This window comes from Desmodus rotundus, chromosome 1, assembly GCF_022682495.2.
Source record: "Desmodus rotundus isolate HL8 chromosome 1, HLdesRot8A.1, whole genome shotgun sequence".
In the NCBI taxonomy this organism is placed as follows: domain Eukaryota; kingdom Metazoa; phylum Chordata; class Mammalia; order Chiroptera; family Phyllostomidae; genus Desmodus; species Desmodus rotundus.
This window is the reverse complement of record NC_071387.1, coordinates 81,476,660-81,491,840: the sequence shown is the minus strand read 5'-3', so window position 1 is coordinate 81,491,840 and position 15,181 is coordinate 81,476,660. Positions and strand designations below refer to the sequence as shown.

Here is a 15,181-nt window from a genome sequence, read left to right as displayed (position 1 = left end):
TTTCTCCAAGACACCTGAGTTCCTTAAAGGGAAGGCTACATTTGTGTCTTCTATACTTCGTGGTGCTAGCTTATTCTAGACCATTGTTAAGCTGAGTGGTCAGCATGGGCTAGGTTCATGTTTTCTCTTTCACAGTGAGTAGTTATCACCTATCCATTGGAAGTAGGCAGAAAGTGCTCCTGTGTAGGCTTCTCTCTGGAGATGGTTTGTTGGGGGAGGCAAGCTAAGTAAAGCACAAAGGTATCCTTGAATCTATAGCATAGGCTGTTCTTAATCATCATCGTGGGGGGGGGGCAGTGGTCGACACAAACAGTAATCATGTGCATTTTATGTTCAGCCATATCAGTGGGAACAAAATTGCCTGGGAGAAGACAGGAAGCCATTCGGAGCCTCAAGCGCGGGGAGACCCAGGAGACCAAACAAAGGTAGTAGGTCTATACCTTTTATTATCTTAAGTTCTAACTAATTCACCATGAGGTGTTAGGGACTGTTTGAAAGTAAAACGCTCTCTCTCTCTTTTTAAGCATGTTGTGAATAATACAGACATTGGCAGGGAGTGGGGGAATCACAGTCATGGAGGGTCAGTGCTGGTGGGGGCCTGGTGGAAATCCCACCCTGTCTGCTGGCTGCGTAGTCTCATCTTGCACTTAGAGCCTTCCAGAGCCTTAGGTCTTGTAGAGTCTTTGTAGGATGTGAAATAAAAATGAACTAAACCACATTACATTTCTGCTTTTACCTATTAATAGTGATTTATACAAATATCTTTTTAACTGAAAAGCCACATTTATCCTTACAGCTGATCACTTAGATAACAGGAACTCTTACTGGAAGAAGCTCATTTATATACAAGGTGACAAAATATCAGAAATCCATTTAAAATTCTCAAATACTGTCATTGTTGAACTTGAATGATTATCCTATAAGTAACCTTCATGGATGCCTACTGTTTGCAAAGCACCTTCCAGTGGTTTATGTATACATGCAAAATAGGGAATACAGAAAACACTCGTGAATTATCCATGAGTTACTCTTCTTAAGACTAATTTTGGCACCTTGTGATTTAAGGAGTAAATTGAGCACTTAAATACATACATTGTAAAGAATACATTTTTTTCATAGTGGAAAAATGTATATCTAGACTGGTATAAAATCAAACAATAAGCAGTATTATTTCCAACATTTATTGTGAGAAAGATACAAATAGTTTATTATGCAAATAATAATTGTTCTTGGTAAAAAAATCAGACTTTGTTAAAGTTCATAAAGAGAAAACTAGGGGTCCCCTCTGCCTTCCTTTCCCTTAGTCCTACTGCCTTGACATTCCCCACTCTTGCTCCTATTTATGTACATACATTTCTTATTTTGGCAGTTGACTGTTACAGAATGGGTATTTTTTACCTAATGGTATGCCAAGCACAGATTTCTGTCAGTATGTATAGATATGACTCGTCATTTTTAGTGAAATTAGATTGCTGCTTTGCTTTTTCATAAACACTTGTGTGTGTGTAATTAATTTGGGGCTTTGTAATGACCAAAGAGAATGCCTGAGTTTGGGCTTTTGTTTATCCTTTAGATACCAGCTGTGGTGGTGAAGCATAGACCTGAGTCAGGCTGAGATTGAATCCTAGTTCTACAAGTTATTGGCCATATGCCATGGACAAGTGACATGCCCTCTCGGAGCATTAGTTTCCTCATCTGTAGAGAGGACCATGCCTGCCTGGTGTTAGACAGGGTCTCCATGGAAAGTGTAAACACAGGGATTGGCCACCAGGGGTTAGCAAGCACAGAAAGCCACTGTCAACCCACAGGGGCCCCAAGGGAGGAGCCATGGGTGGGGACGCCCAGCAGAATCTGCAGGTCCTCCAGGCTCCCACTCCCCAACACAGGCAGATGGGTATCTGCTCACCACTCCCTATGTCCAAGCATGGGTGGGTCCCTGCTTCCTTGTACTCAGTGGTGAAGGTGTTCATCGTGTCTTTCTAGACGGGACTGTGTCATGGGTGAACCCACAGCATGACATGAACCCATTTTCCCCTCTCACCCATTGCTCTGTAGGCAGAAGGTTCGTCCACTGCCTCTTCAGGCAGCCAGCTTGCTGAAGGAAAGGGAAGCCAGATCGGCACTGTCCAGCCAATTCCGTGCCTCCTGTCCATGCCTACTAGGAACCACATGGACATCACCACCCCACCTCTGCCCCCTGTCGCGCCTGAGGTGCTGAGAGTAGCTGAGCACCGTCACAAGAAGGGGCTGATGTACCCATACATCTTCCATGTCCTGACGAAGGTATGTGCAGTGGTCACTCCTGAGGTATGGCTCCTTGCTTTAGGAACTGTTTTTCTATCTTCTAAATTATTTGAAACAAAGTTTATTTTCCCCTTTCTAAACTTTGAGGAAAATGATGAAAATTTATACTTGTAAATACCATAAAAGAACTTAGGAAAAGTTTCATTTTCCCTTTCAATGTAGTATAAAATATGTTTTAAACTTCTAATTAATGACAGTACATTATTTTCTGATTTGTAATTTTACTCTATTTTTATTTTTATGATTTTTTTAAAGATGGGATGTCAGCTTTATTTTTTTTAAAGGTTTTATTTATATACTTTTAGAGAGAGGGGAAGGAAAGGAGAAAGAGAGGGAGAGAAATGTCCATGTGTGGTTGCCTCTTGCAAGTCCCCTATTGGGGACCTGTCCTGTAACCCAGGCTTGTGCCCTGATTGGGAATTGAACTAGTGACCCTTTGATTCACAGCCTGTGTTCAATCCACTGAGCCACACCATCCAGGGCTATTCTCTTTGTTTTTAATTCAAAGTTTCCTACACCACATTTGTGCTATAGTGTCAAGTTTAATTCCAGTGTCATATATGGTTATCTATCCCAGAAATGCCTCCTTGTGGGTGGCCGAGAGTGCTTTGTGTATTTTGACTTCTTCCTCTGCCTCATTGAGTACAATTTTTATAGCACTTATAGCAAAAAGTGGAATATAGGAGTTGTAACATATAGTCAGAAAATACAGTTTATCTTTTTATACAGAGTAATAATTTCACATTACTAGTCTTATTAAATATATGCCTAATAGTAATACATTGTGGCATGAGTTGGTTTTGAATCTTGGTGTCTTGAATGGATCTATATGTATTTAAATTTTTTCAGTAATTTGTAGTCTTTTATCACAGACTCGATGTTTAACAAGTTACTTTGGTGACCAGATTTCTCATGCAGAATTGGTTTATTGCTGTGTGTATTTTTAATATGTTTTCATCAGCATCTATACCACCATATATAATCAGACTTTTTTCTTTCTATTTTCTGCAATCCATCTGTGGTTTATAGAAGGGAGGCAATGAATGCAAAAGTTACTCCTGTTCCACAGTACTCCCACCCCAGTTGGACTTCGACTGCTAACTGATTTGAGCATTGCTTACTTTTATAAATTAAAAGACATGAAGAATATTTAGACCAGTACTATTTACTCAGCTCCTTTATTTTTAAATTGTAATCTCCAGGTTTCATCTGTTATTTAATAAGGGTATACATGTGTGGTATCACTTTTGAAATTATGATTGTAAGGTAAACATTTTATTTTTCAGGTTCAACATAAATTGTAAGGGTAAGTGAAAAGTTACTGTTACTGGAAAAGGATTTTCCAAAGATTAAAAGGGCAAGGTTTTTAGAAGATTGTGCCCTTTTCCCATGGGATGTTTGGGATGTAAAGTCCTTGGGTCCCAGTTATTTCTGCCCTGCCACGCTGGTGGGTATGACTGGGGCAGTCTGTTTGATCAGTATGGGTGTGCCAACTGCTTGTACTCTTCATTACTCACTGATTTCAACGGCAAATTTTTATAAAATGACTGTGGTTAAGAAAAGTAAACTTGACTGTCTTTTCAGATTTTAAAATGTCACCTAAAATTTTTCAGCATATTAGGGAAAAGGTTAGACTTGTAAGACCTGCTGCTTCCTGTTAGCTCAGCACTTCTGGTATCAGATTGTCCATACTGAGACTTTTGCACTTCAGTGAAGCTTCATAGGAATGTAGAGTTATCAGATCCTCATCATATTAAGGGAGTAAAGACTCCCTAGATGAGATTGTTAGACATACAGAGCTTCTACAGTATGAAGGTACTGAGGATAAGGGGAGACCAATTTTGAAATTAAATTTGTGTGAGAGAAACAGCAAATGTTATGAAATTATTATTAAAAGAGTATATACGAGGTCTGTCCAGAAGGTATCCAGCCACAAACTATGAAAAATAGAGACATTTTTTGAAGAAAATACAAGAAACTTTGTACAGAGGACAATGACACCTCATTCCCCTTCCAAGTAGGTACCTCGGAACCTCACATAGTTTTCCCAATCACCATCAGTTGCCCTGTTGTATTTTTCTGAATCTCATCCATGGTGTGAAATCTCTTCCCTTTCAAAGGTGACTTTAGTTTTAGGAAAAGCCAGAAGTCCCAGGGTGCCGGCTCTGGGCCATAGGAGGCTTAGTCACCTGGGTGACTTGATGTTTCACAACGAACCTCTGCATGAGACATGACTCATGTGTGGGCACGTTGTCATGATGAAGCTGCCAATCACCGGTTGTCCATAGCTGTGGCCTGCTGAGTCATCCGAATAGTTTCTGTGGAGAAATGTTCAAGCTTAATGGAAATTTGACATAGATTTGTTGCTCTACTTGCTCAGTCACTTTGAATGCAACTACCACACAGTACACGTGCTCCCTCAACGGTGTCTGCCATCCCCATTGACTAGTACACTGAAGTCATCATTGTTCACTTGTGTGCATTCCACTCTCCTTGGCTGCCAGGTTACATGGATGTCATGCAAACTGCTCTTATATTAACAATGTCTGGACTTTTTCCGGACAGACCTCGTATGAATAAATTTCATAGACATTGAAGGTCATACATATATTTTTATGTTACAAGTATATGTAAATAAAGTTTCTTGCAAAATCTCTTGAGATGTACCTCGATGTCATAAAATATCCAAGATGGGCCAGGGTTTCTGTAGTTGGTCGCTCGCAGTATGCAGTTGTCCTGGAGGCGTGGGTCTGTACCATAAGGAAGCCCCTGCCATGCTACCTCGGATGACGAACAGAACAGGGCTCTCTTCGTTGTTGTCAGCTGCCATGCCCTCTCATTCAGTGAGATACATCTTTTGAGTACCTGCTGCATTAGGGTGGAGGCTTGATACATACAAAAAACTTGACTGTTAAATAACACGTAAGAAAGTACTCTTGGCTAGATTATCGTGTATGTGGTAATTTTTTATGGAAGAGCTTTGTAAACAAAAAAAATGACCATTTTATTTTCAGAGTACTAGTCTCATGCATTTCATATAGGTCATTAAAAATTATGAATTTCACTACATATGACCATCTTGACTCATAAATAAAATTTTTAAGTTCTTAGCATTTTCTGTTTTATTTGTTACCTGATATTATCTGTACGGGTTATTTCAAAGACTTTGGGATTATCTATGTGGTTTCCTTTTGTTCTTGGTTTCAGATTGAAAATAAAACCTTGTAGATTCTATTTTGATTCTGTGAGCTATGTTTTGACTTCAACCTACTAAGTGAACTCTCCCTAAACATCTTGATGTAGGCAAGTTAAGTAATTGATTTGGGATAGAATTGCAATGTCATTAACTGGAGATAATACAGTTTATTTCTTTGAATTTATTGTAAATTCAACATGAAAAATGTGCAATATTATTCTGCTTTCTTCCATGCAAAGGGTGAAATCAAAATTGCTGTTTCTATTGAAGATGAAGCCAGCAAAGACCTGCCTCCCGCCGCCCTGCTCTATAGGCCAGTTCGTCAGTATGTTTACGGAGTCCTGTTTAGCTTGGCAGAAAGCAGAAAGAAAACTGAGAGACTTGCTTTTAGAAAGAACAGACTTCCACCAGAATGTATGTACTGTAAAATCCATTGTTTGTTTTCCTCGGTTCCTCATAATCTCATGTGCGTTTTCTAAAGCCTTAGAAGGATCGTGACTGAGATCACCCTGAGTGCCCCCACGAAAGAAGGTGGGCTTCATTTGGGCTCTTAGGGAAGGAGGACAGCAATGGGCTTTTCCCCCCCAGTAATGGTGATTATTCAGTAAAATGGTAAAACTGCAGGTTTATGCTTTAAACTGATCTGCAAATGGTCCTGATGATCACTGTCCTGCTGTGGTTAGCATGTCCCAGGGAGTGTCTGCTCTCCGGAAGTCAGTGTTCCCGGGAGGTTCCACCAGCTGTCCGCTCACCACCTCTGTGTGGCTGGTGTGTTGCTCCACATAGCTTGATGCCAAAAGGGCACTTGTGTGTAATGGTTTCCCTCAGAGATCCCAGCCAGTTGTCTCTGGGGTTGGAGGGGGAGTGGAAAAACAAAAACTACTGTTTCACATGTTGGCAAACACTGGAGTCAAAGCAGTTTTTGTCTTCTAGTAAGCCATTGTAATATTTGGGGGAAACTGTGCCTTTCTATTTTAGTTAAGTTTATCTACTGATATAGGGAAGACAAAAGTCACTGTATATTTAGTAGGACAGACAGAAAAGTTTCCCAAAACCTAGTCTGAAATAAGAATATTATGAACCGTGGAAGTTGTAGATTACTATCTCGTTCTCTTAACTAAGCATATGTAGGGAAAGGTCACCTGCATGGAGGAAGTCAGTGCAGGCTTGGGAGACAGGTGAAGGTGACCAGCTCAGGGACAAATGTACGAGTGGAACTCACCTTTGGAATTGTAAACCACAGAGATTCTAGTAATGTTAAAAACTCAGTTTTTGGGGGGGCTGGAAAAAAAAAACTCAGTTTTATAGATTATTAACTTTTCTGTTTCTGATGCTGTAACAAAACTATGATTTTACAAGTCTTTAAAATGAAGCATCTGTCTGTCACTACCCTTGCGTGAGGACAGCTGTACTGAGAGTGGTGCTGAGCTATTTGAGTGTCTATAGCTGCAGAAGGTGGTGTCACTGCTGAAGGGCCTCCTGTAGCTCATGCTTCTGCCTAGACCAGGGTCGGAGATTCAGCATAAACACTGAGTGTTGCTAGCAGGCACTCATTTTAGAGGCCCAGTGTGTTCCTGATGTACATGCTCTCACTTTTTTTCTCACATGGTGTGACTCATTTGCTCAGAAAAGATGGACCTTTCTGACTTAGTAGAAGGTTGGTCAGTTTTTGGTGTTGAGCCCTCCACCCCCCGCCAGCCCACCTTGGCTCCACAGCTCTGACGGCCCTTTGGTTCTCTGCTGCCATGAGTGGCTGAGCCCTGTGGCCCACTTGGTTCTCTGCTGGGGGCCACATGTGCTATAGGGTCCAGTGCAGCCCCCTTTCTGCCATGTCCTCAGCACCATAATACCATTTTGGCTTTCATGGTGAAAGGCTATTCCTTTTTTTTTTTTTTTTTTTTCTTATTTATGTGTTCCAGAACATAGTTCTTTATGCAACAGACTCCTCAGGAGTTTTCAGTAACCACAACCTGGGATCCCTTGGATGAATCCCAGGACAACTCCCTTTAGCAGAATTCACAGCAGTCTGAAGTTTTAAAATGCTGTAATATGCACAGCTAGCAACATGCAACATACTCATTTCCTTCTCATCAGTTATTTTGTGCCTGGTGGTATAGGTGTGTTACTGGCCTGGGAGAAGCTGTCCTGTTAGCCCACATTAGGGGAAGCACAGGGCAGGGGTGGGCGTTCACTGAATGGACCACCATCCTGTGAGCATAAGCAGGAGAGAGGCAGAGCGTGGTGAAGAACTGAATGCAGACCACACAACAGGCCCAGCACGGTTTCACAGAGAAATGCCAGGTCGGTTTGCTGGTGGCAGGCCAGCTCTAGCTGGGGCTGGAGAGCATGGGAGTGAGAAGAAGGGAGAAGGATGGTATGGTTGGGGTGACTGATAAGGGCTCTGTGAGGCTCTGGATTGGGTGGGAGAGGCATAGGAGAATACAAAGGAAAGGGAAAGGAAGGCACAGGGGTATTATTACCTGTCAGACCTGAGGTGAGTGGAAGAGGTCTTAGTCTCAGAGACTACTTAGCAGGTGTCACTCTTTCCTTTCCTTCCTGTTTCCATGTCCTCCCACTACACTCCTCTGACTTGTTTTTAAGCTCAGGATATGGAGTTGTTGTTGCTGTGTTACTTTTGGTCAGTGGGAAGTATTGAGTGAGGAAAAAAAGATGAATTTATCAGACAGAATAGAAATCTGGAGGAGGGAGTGATGTTAGGGTTAGGTAGGAAGGAGGGTGGGAGTGGAGGCAAGAACTAGAGTGAAGATACGTCACTCTAGTATCTTCTAGTGAAGATACGTCTGGTTTGGTTTGGGAAAGGGAGCCAGTTGTTACAAGGAAAAGGGACTGGACTTAAGGGTGACATTGGAGTGGGGTGCTCCTTCCTCATGGAGGAGGGCCAAGGCTACAACTGGCCAAGTAAGTTTAACATTTAATACTTCTTAAATAGCAAGTAGGATATATGTCTGTTACTGCTGTGTATCCTTCTCTTAGAGGAGTGTACAGCCAGCAATAAAAAAGGGAATGAATTAACTGATGAAATTACAAGGCTTGTTGGAATGGAGACCCAAAGTGTAGGTATAGAGAATGATGCTCGTGTGCGAGTGGGCACATAGTTGCTGAGGATCTGTGAAATGTCGGCACTAAACACATTGCAGTCTTTTCTGCTCAGGTGGCTTATGAATGTAGGTTTCGACTTTTCTGTAGGTATGGAAGAGCCATTGAAGGTTGGATAAGAGTGATATTTCTGTTTAGAAGATGGGTTGAGTAGGGACTGTGGCTGAATCGAAGTAGAGATAACACCTTGAAATGGAAAGGAAGAGTGACTCAGATGCCCATTGCCTAGACAAAGCCGAACTAGCCCCTGGAACTTAAAAAGTTTTCTGGAGAAATGTAGTATTGCAGTGCTGTTGCAAATAAAAATTTACCTCTGGATGGAAAGATGTGTAAATTTGACCTCGGAATTTGCAAGTTGAGAGACCCTACTTAGCTCTATAGTTTTGGTGGATGAGATAGTCATAAGGGGCTTGAGAATCTTGGTCTTTTGGTGGAGCTAATAAAAGTGAACTTTTTTCATGCATTGGTTGTTAATAAGGTGGAAACAGCCTGCAGAAAAGGTTTGCATGTAATAATACATGTCCACTGATTATCTTACTAACTTGAACACCAAGTCTCCACCAGGTTGACTTTGGCCTTGTAATCGTCATTGCTCTCAACTTGCTCACACCAGACCTGTGCACTCCGAGACCTTACGTCCTCAGTAGGCATTAAGATTACTTCACGGGACCCTTCACTCAATTCCAGCTGACTCTAAACACTGATTCTGAAGATGCCATGGCTTTAGGTGTCCATGCCTGGAATACCTAAGTGACTGCACATTTTATATTATTAAGCGGGGGTATCTTACAGCTTCTAGATGCTCTACATAAGATGGGAGAATGACAATGTCTGGTCATGCTGAAAAGAGGTTGACCTTGAATGGTTTCTTGGGAGTTCTTGGTTAACAAGATTTGAAAGATGAATCTGTTGAAATTTTTTACCTGTGGTCATTCTTAGACCATATGTAGATGAAATAAACTCAGTGGCACAGATTTATAAACCAAATGAAAGTACGTTGTGTAGCTCTCAGGACAGATTTGTTCCTCAAATACCCACTAGCTCTGCGGTCCATTTTGCTGGTCTGGCAACCAAAACCACCCCTTGTGGGTTCCAGTGAATTTGCCTACTCAAGTGGGTGATGCAGCCGCTTTTGAATGTGAGGGTTTTCCTCTAACACAGCTTCAGAATGCTATGTATGCAGATGCGTGTTCCTGGTGTGGTCACTGTGACAGTCAGAAGTTCCCTAAGAGGGCTTTGTTGTCAGGAAGAACTAGTCAAAGAGTGTGTTGAGGCTAAAGGCTTGTTTTAAAATATTTAACTCTCACTAGATTTAATACATCTATCCATGTTAGGATATATTGATCATAATCTATAATGAATTTTTGTGTGACTTGTCAATGTTTCATTTTAAAATCATTATATGTTTAAAGTATGATATCTACAATCAGGTCCTTAAAAAATTATAGCCTTCAAAAATTATATCAGAGTACATGCTTGTAGTTTATTTTCTGTTGCTCTCTGTCTATCCCTAGGTTTTATGAGTTTGCTTTTAAGAAATATTTCAGAATACGTGTTTGTGATGGCAGTATGGTACTGAAGGCACTGTCGTGGAATTCCATGTCCCACTGGTGGTGTCACCCAAAGACTACTGACCCCACTCAGGCGGATTTGCCCAGATGTGCTGGGTGGTGGCAGAGGCAGTGGCAGCTGCTTTGGGAGGACGTGGGATCAGGGCACTGTCTCTATAACTGCTAGAATAAAGGCTGGGTCTGGAGACAGGCATCTGGTCTCAGCCAGCCCTGGTCTGGAGGCCTTCGTGTGTGAAATCCAGATGAGGTAGCTGCTTCTAATGCGTGTTCCTGCCCTGGAAATAGCTCTGGATTTGGCTGCCTTAGTAGCTGTTCTCCCTGAGGGCACTGTGTAGCCACTGGGCACTGGTGTTCTCTCATGTACTCCCCAAGGGTGAATGGGATGGACAAGAAGAAAGGGCTCAGGTTCTAAAAAGACAGCAGGACAATGATTTGCTGAAGCTATTGTTGGAGAATTAAAAATCCAGGGAGTAATGCTCAGTGATTTGCACATTTTAAAATTATTGTCCTCTTAATAAAACTGGCCTCTTTTTTCTATAACAAGTCGCTTCAGTACCTCCAGATTAGGTAAGTAAAAGAAACAGGCTTGTAGACGGTATATGCACATAAATTATAAACATTTGAGATGAATTTATAGAAATAGGAAACAAGTTTATATACTGTGAGTACTATTTTTATAAAAGATTTTTCTATATTTATTCTCTACTTATTAAGCTATTGAGAAAAGCCAAAAGGAACATTGGTTTTTCCTGGTCCAGTTTGCTTTGAAAATTTTGTTTGTGCCAAATAATTGGGACTGATTTTAAAAATATTTAAATTTGTTCACTGTGTATTATATTTCAAAATAGAATGCTTTAACATGACTAATATTAGTGTGATGTTTTAATATATGCGAAAATTGGTTGTCATGAACATTTTCCCCATGATTTTATGAAGACTGCTTATATATATATTAACCTGAATTTCTTTATTCTACAGAGCTTTCTAGGATGAGCACTAGCTAATTGCCTTTTCCTCTCAGAACTTTGAGCAGCTGAGCTCCAGAGACATAGGAAGGCAGCCTGGCTCAGGGGGCACTCTTGGATTAATATTTACATCATAGATCCTCAAACTTGAGTTTACAGTACACTAGGAGTGCTGTTAATGGGGAAAGTAAAAACAGAATAGCATTTACGAAGTGTCTATGACACCATGTTCTTCCCTGTACCCTGTGACCTACTGAACATGTATCTTTTTGTGGACCCCAGGGCTGCCCCAGCTTCAGACATAAAAAGGTTTAAGGGAGAAATTCACAATCGTTTACCTCTGAGAATCATGGAGGGTGTGTGCACACATGTGTTGTGAATATAAGGAGATGTAGAGCCAGCTGGATCCCCACCTGCACACAGACTCCTGGGAAGTTAACTGGCAGTTTTCCCATTACAAGGAAAAGGATGCCAAGCCGTCATTGCGGCAATGTTCCTGTTTCTCTGTTTCAGCCCTGATATGAAGGAAGGAGTTTTGTTGTTCTTTCTTTGTGTGATGTGGCTGTTTTTTTGTACAACCCCAGGAAAGCTCAGCAAGTAAAAGACTAACTCCTCTCCAAATACACACATGCATGTGCAGGCACACCAATGTGTGCACACGTGCACACCCATGTGCACATACGCACAGGCACAGACCAAGGGTCCAGTTGGCCGCAGTATTTGAAGTCGTATGTCTCCTTCCTTTTCCTCTGACTCGTAATCACTTTGCATGCATGCCACAGCTGCCACTCCTTAGCCCCCAGCAGGCACTGGTGTTGCTCACACTGTCTTGGCACTGAGTTTAGAGACGTACTTCATCATGTGGCACTGTAGGCAGACACTGTCAGTCAGCTGGAATTGGCTTACAAAGTGAAATATGTTCATTATTTCTGGTCTGGGATGGATCCCAAAATCAGTATCATAATAGATTTCCAAGGTAGAAGATGATTAATGTCTGCTGGTAAACATTGGGTTTTTACTGAAAGCTTAAGTATAATAGTGTTTTATGTACTGAAACTATATTTGGAAGAGGTTCTTTCTGTAAAGAAAGTGCATTATGAATTTACCCTCTGGTAGCAAGAAGGGTATTGCCCTGGAGTCGTTGCCAAGGTAAGGAAGACGACCTGATAACATTGTTTTTTAGAAACAGCATACTTCTTGGAATTGTCAGTTTTCCTGTCAGTAGAAAAGACAAGATGAATGTTTGCTGGTGACACACAAGGTTTTTCATGGCCAGCAGCTGGATCAGCCAACTATTCTGCTTTAACAAGACAGCATGAACCTACCCTTTCTAAAGTGGTGCCATCACAGAGGTAGTTTCGCACTACAGTGCTCTTGCCTGAGGCCCCGATGTTCTTGAAAAGTGCTCAGGATGTTCTTAAAATCTAGTTGCCTCATTCGATCCAGATAACCCCTGCATAATCAGTGGTTTTTGCAGAAATGGTAAGAGCCCGGATGACTTCTTGTTAGCTGGCTCCTTTGCATCTGCTTGTTCCTGTGAGTTGCCTCACAGAGATCAAGCCCTCCCTCCTGAACAACAGTGACTCAGAAAGAGGCCAGGAGTCAGGGGGAGAGGAATTGCTATGTGTGCACCAGCCACCCCATGCTGGGGAGCTTGTAAAGCAGAGGGTACCACATGTCAACCCCAAAATGGGATTTCCCTTGGAATTCATTAATCGGTGAAACACTAACCTTCAATTAGTTAATTAGTGTAATGAATCCATTGTAACCATATAACAAGGATGTAAGGTTAATGTACCTTTGTGTTTTCCTCATCAGGGTTGTGTTGCAGAGTGAGTCTTTGGTCCTTTTATTAGTACCTGGTTCCAGGACTGAGGGTGGTATGGTGGGGAGGCTGGCAAGGGACCCAGGCCTCAGAATTTAAGGAAACCCTCCTTCTCACATCGGCACATGGGAGATGTGTCTCAGCCCTGGGTACCTCACCTGCCTCACCCCAGTTTCAGCCCTGTTAGGTACATAGTAGGTAATCAATAACTATCCATTAGGTAATTGGCCAAAGGTTCCACAGCTATTAAGTAGAGATATACACAAAAGATCTCCAAAAGTTGAGTTGTTTACAAACAGATACACACATGATAAAAGTAAAGCAAGCAGAAATAGCTTTGCTTTTGAAATAGAACTTTGTGTTACTGCACATTTATTTTGTCTGATAAAGACATGTACACGGGGGAACCAAAAAAAAAAAGAAAAACCCGAAATTTATTTATAAAAAATTGTGTATTTGTTCTCACATATTTACACTTCAGTCACCGTCAAACTACTCTCCATTTGATGCAATACATCTATTAAGACATTTTTCCCACTGCTCAAAACAGTTTTTCAAATCCTTGATTTTGATGCCTTTTAGTGCTTCTGCCTTTTTTTGTTTCACCTATCCCACTCAGTATGGTTTGATCAGGTGCACTCGTAAATCACCCATCATGAAATGGGGAACACATTGAAAGAGTCTTCAAAAAAGATCCACTGAAGCCAAACATAGCCTCTCATTACACCACCAGCTGGTACACCGATACAGATGGGTTCCTAGAACACTCACCTGGGGTTGGGGGGACTATAAGGGGCCCACCCTCCAGAAGATAACTCTGGGGTTTTTTTGGGGGGGGTCCCCCCTCTTATTTCCTAAATTTGATTTGAACCATTCTTGTCATGAATAGTGCAACTAGGCAACAAAAACGCTTATAAGATTGAGAGGAAGTTAATACATCTGATACCTTCACAGCTGCAGTCTCCCTTTCCCTGCCCTGTACTCCTGGTGGACTGACTGCATGTCCTTGCTAGGATTGTGCAGTTTTTCATAAGCATCAGCTGGCTGTCCTGGGTGCTAGTGTGTATAGAGGCTCGTCTGTAGCCACTCCGGGCCATGTAGGATTGGAGTACACAGCTTTGTGCCGGATAAAGTTGGGCACACTGGTCCCTCAGAGCTCCAGCTAGCGTGGACAGCTGTTCTAGATCAGCTTCAGGGAAGCCTCAAGCAGAACAGCCACTTGTGAGAGGTACCCTATTTTTTTGGACTATAAGACACACTCCCTCTCCCCACCCCCAGTTTGAGAGGAAAATGGAGGTGCGTCTTATAGTCTGAACGTAGCATGGGGGGGGGGGTTGAGCAGGGCTTTTTTTCCTATTTTCCTCTAAAACCAAGGTGTGTCTTATGGTCTGAAAAATACGGTATCTCTGACCTCCACTTACCTTTGATGTAGGTAGGACCTTGGAAAATAAAGTATGAAGAGTTCTAAGCATTCTGAACTTCAGAATGAAAATCATCCACCAAAAATTTATTTCTAGAATAAAAACAAGACATAAAAAAATAAAATGATTGCTAAAAAAAATTAGTAAAGAGAGGCAAGGTGGATTTAATAAGAATGCCTCTTGAGAAAACTCAAAGGAGACTCCTGACATTATAATCTGAGCTTTTTAAGATTCAGGGAACTCATGCTTTGTGTCCATGTGTGTATTTTGTGGGAGCTGTGAGACAACCTAGATTAAGTGGTCCTACAACTAAACATAAAATCTAATCAGTTCCTTTAGATAAATCTTTGCCACCAAAATGAAGGTGTTACTCAGAAAAAAAGAATCACGCATTTTTGCACTTTTTTTTTTGGCATGAAAATGAACCTTGTGGAGTAACCTAATGGCTCATTTTGCAGGGCCACACTCTGCATGTGGGAGTTCTTCAGGGTGGGGGTTGCGGGGTGTTGGCTAGATTGTGAGTCCGCGGACAGGGTCTGCTGGATGATGAGGGCTTAATGGGTTTGTGTCTAGCACCTAATAATATTAATGAGCACAAAGATGCATGTACTTTCATATACATGTGTATCTCTGTTTTGACTTACTAGACTTTAAAATAAGCATTTTAAGTGTTTTAAATTTTCTTCTAACATTTAAACACAGATATTAAAATGTGAATGAAAGAGATTTTCCCAATGACAGAACAGTGATTCTTTTGTAAGAGGAAGATTTTCTGTAACTAC

General features: G+C 41.5%; 1 protein-coding gene across 1 annotated transcript in view; it reads left to right on the top strand.

Annotated features, from left to right (window-relative positions):
* Positions 1 to 15,181, top strand: part of FAM120A (family with sequence similarity 120 member A) — a 117,915-nt gene that overhangs the window by 73,061 nt on the left and 29,673 nt on the right. Inside the window, exons 8-10 of the mRNA XM_053925320.1 lie at positions 338 to 425; positions 2,056 to 2,283; positions 5,740 to 5,914. Of these exons, the coding sequence (XP_053781295.1) occupies positions 338 to 425; positions 2,056 to 2,283; positions 5,740 to 5,914 (491 nt within the window). The remainder of the gene's footprint in view (positions 1 to 337; positions 426 to 2,055; positions 2,284 to 5,739; positions 5,915 to 15,181) is intronic.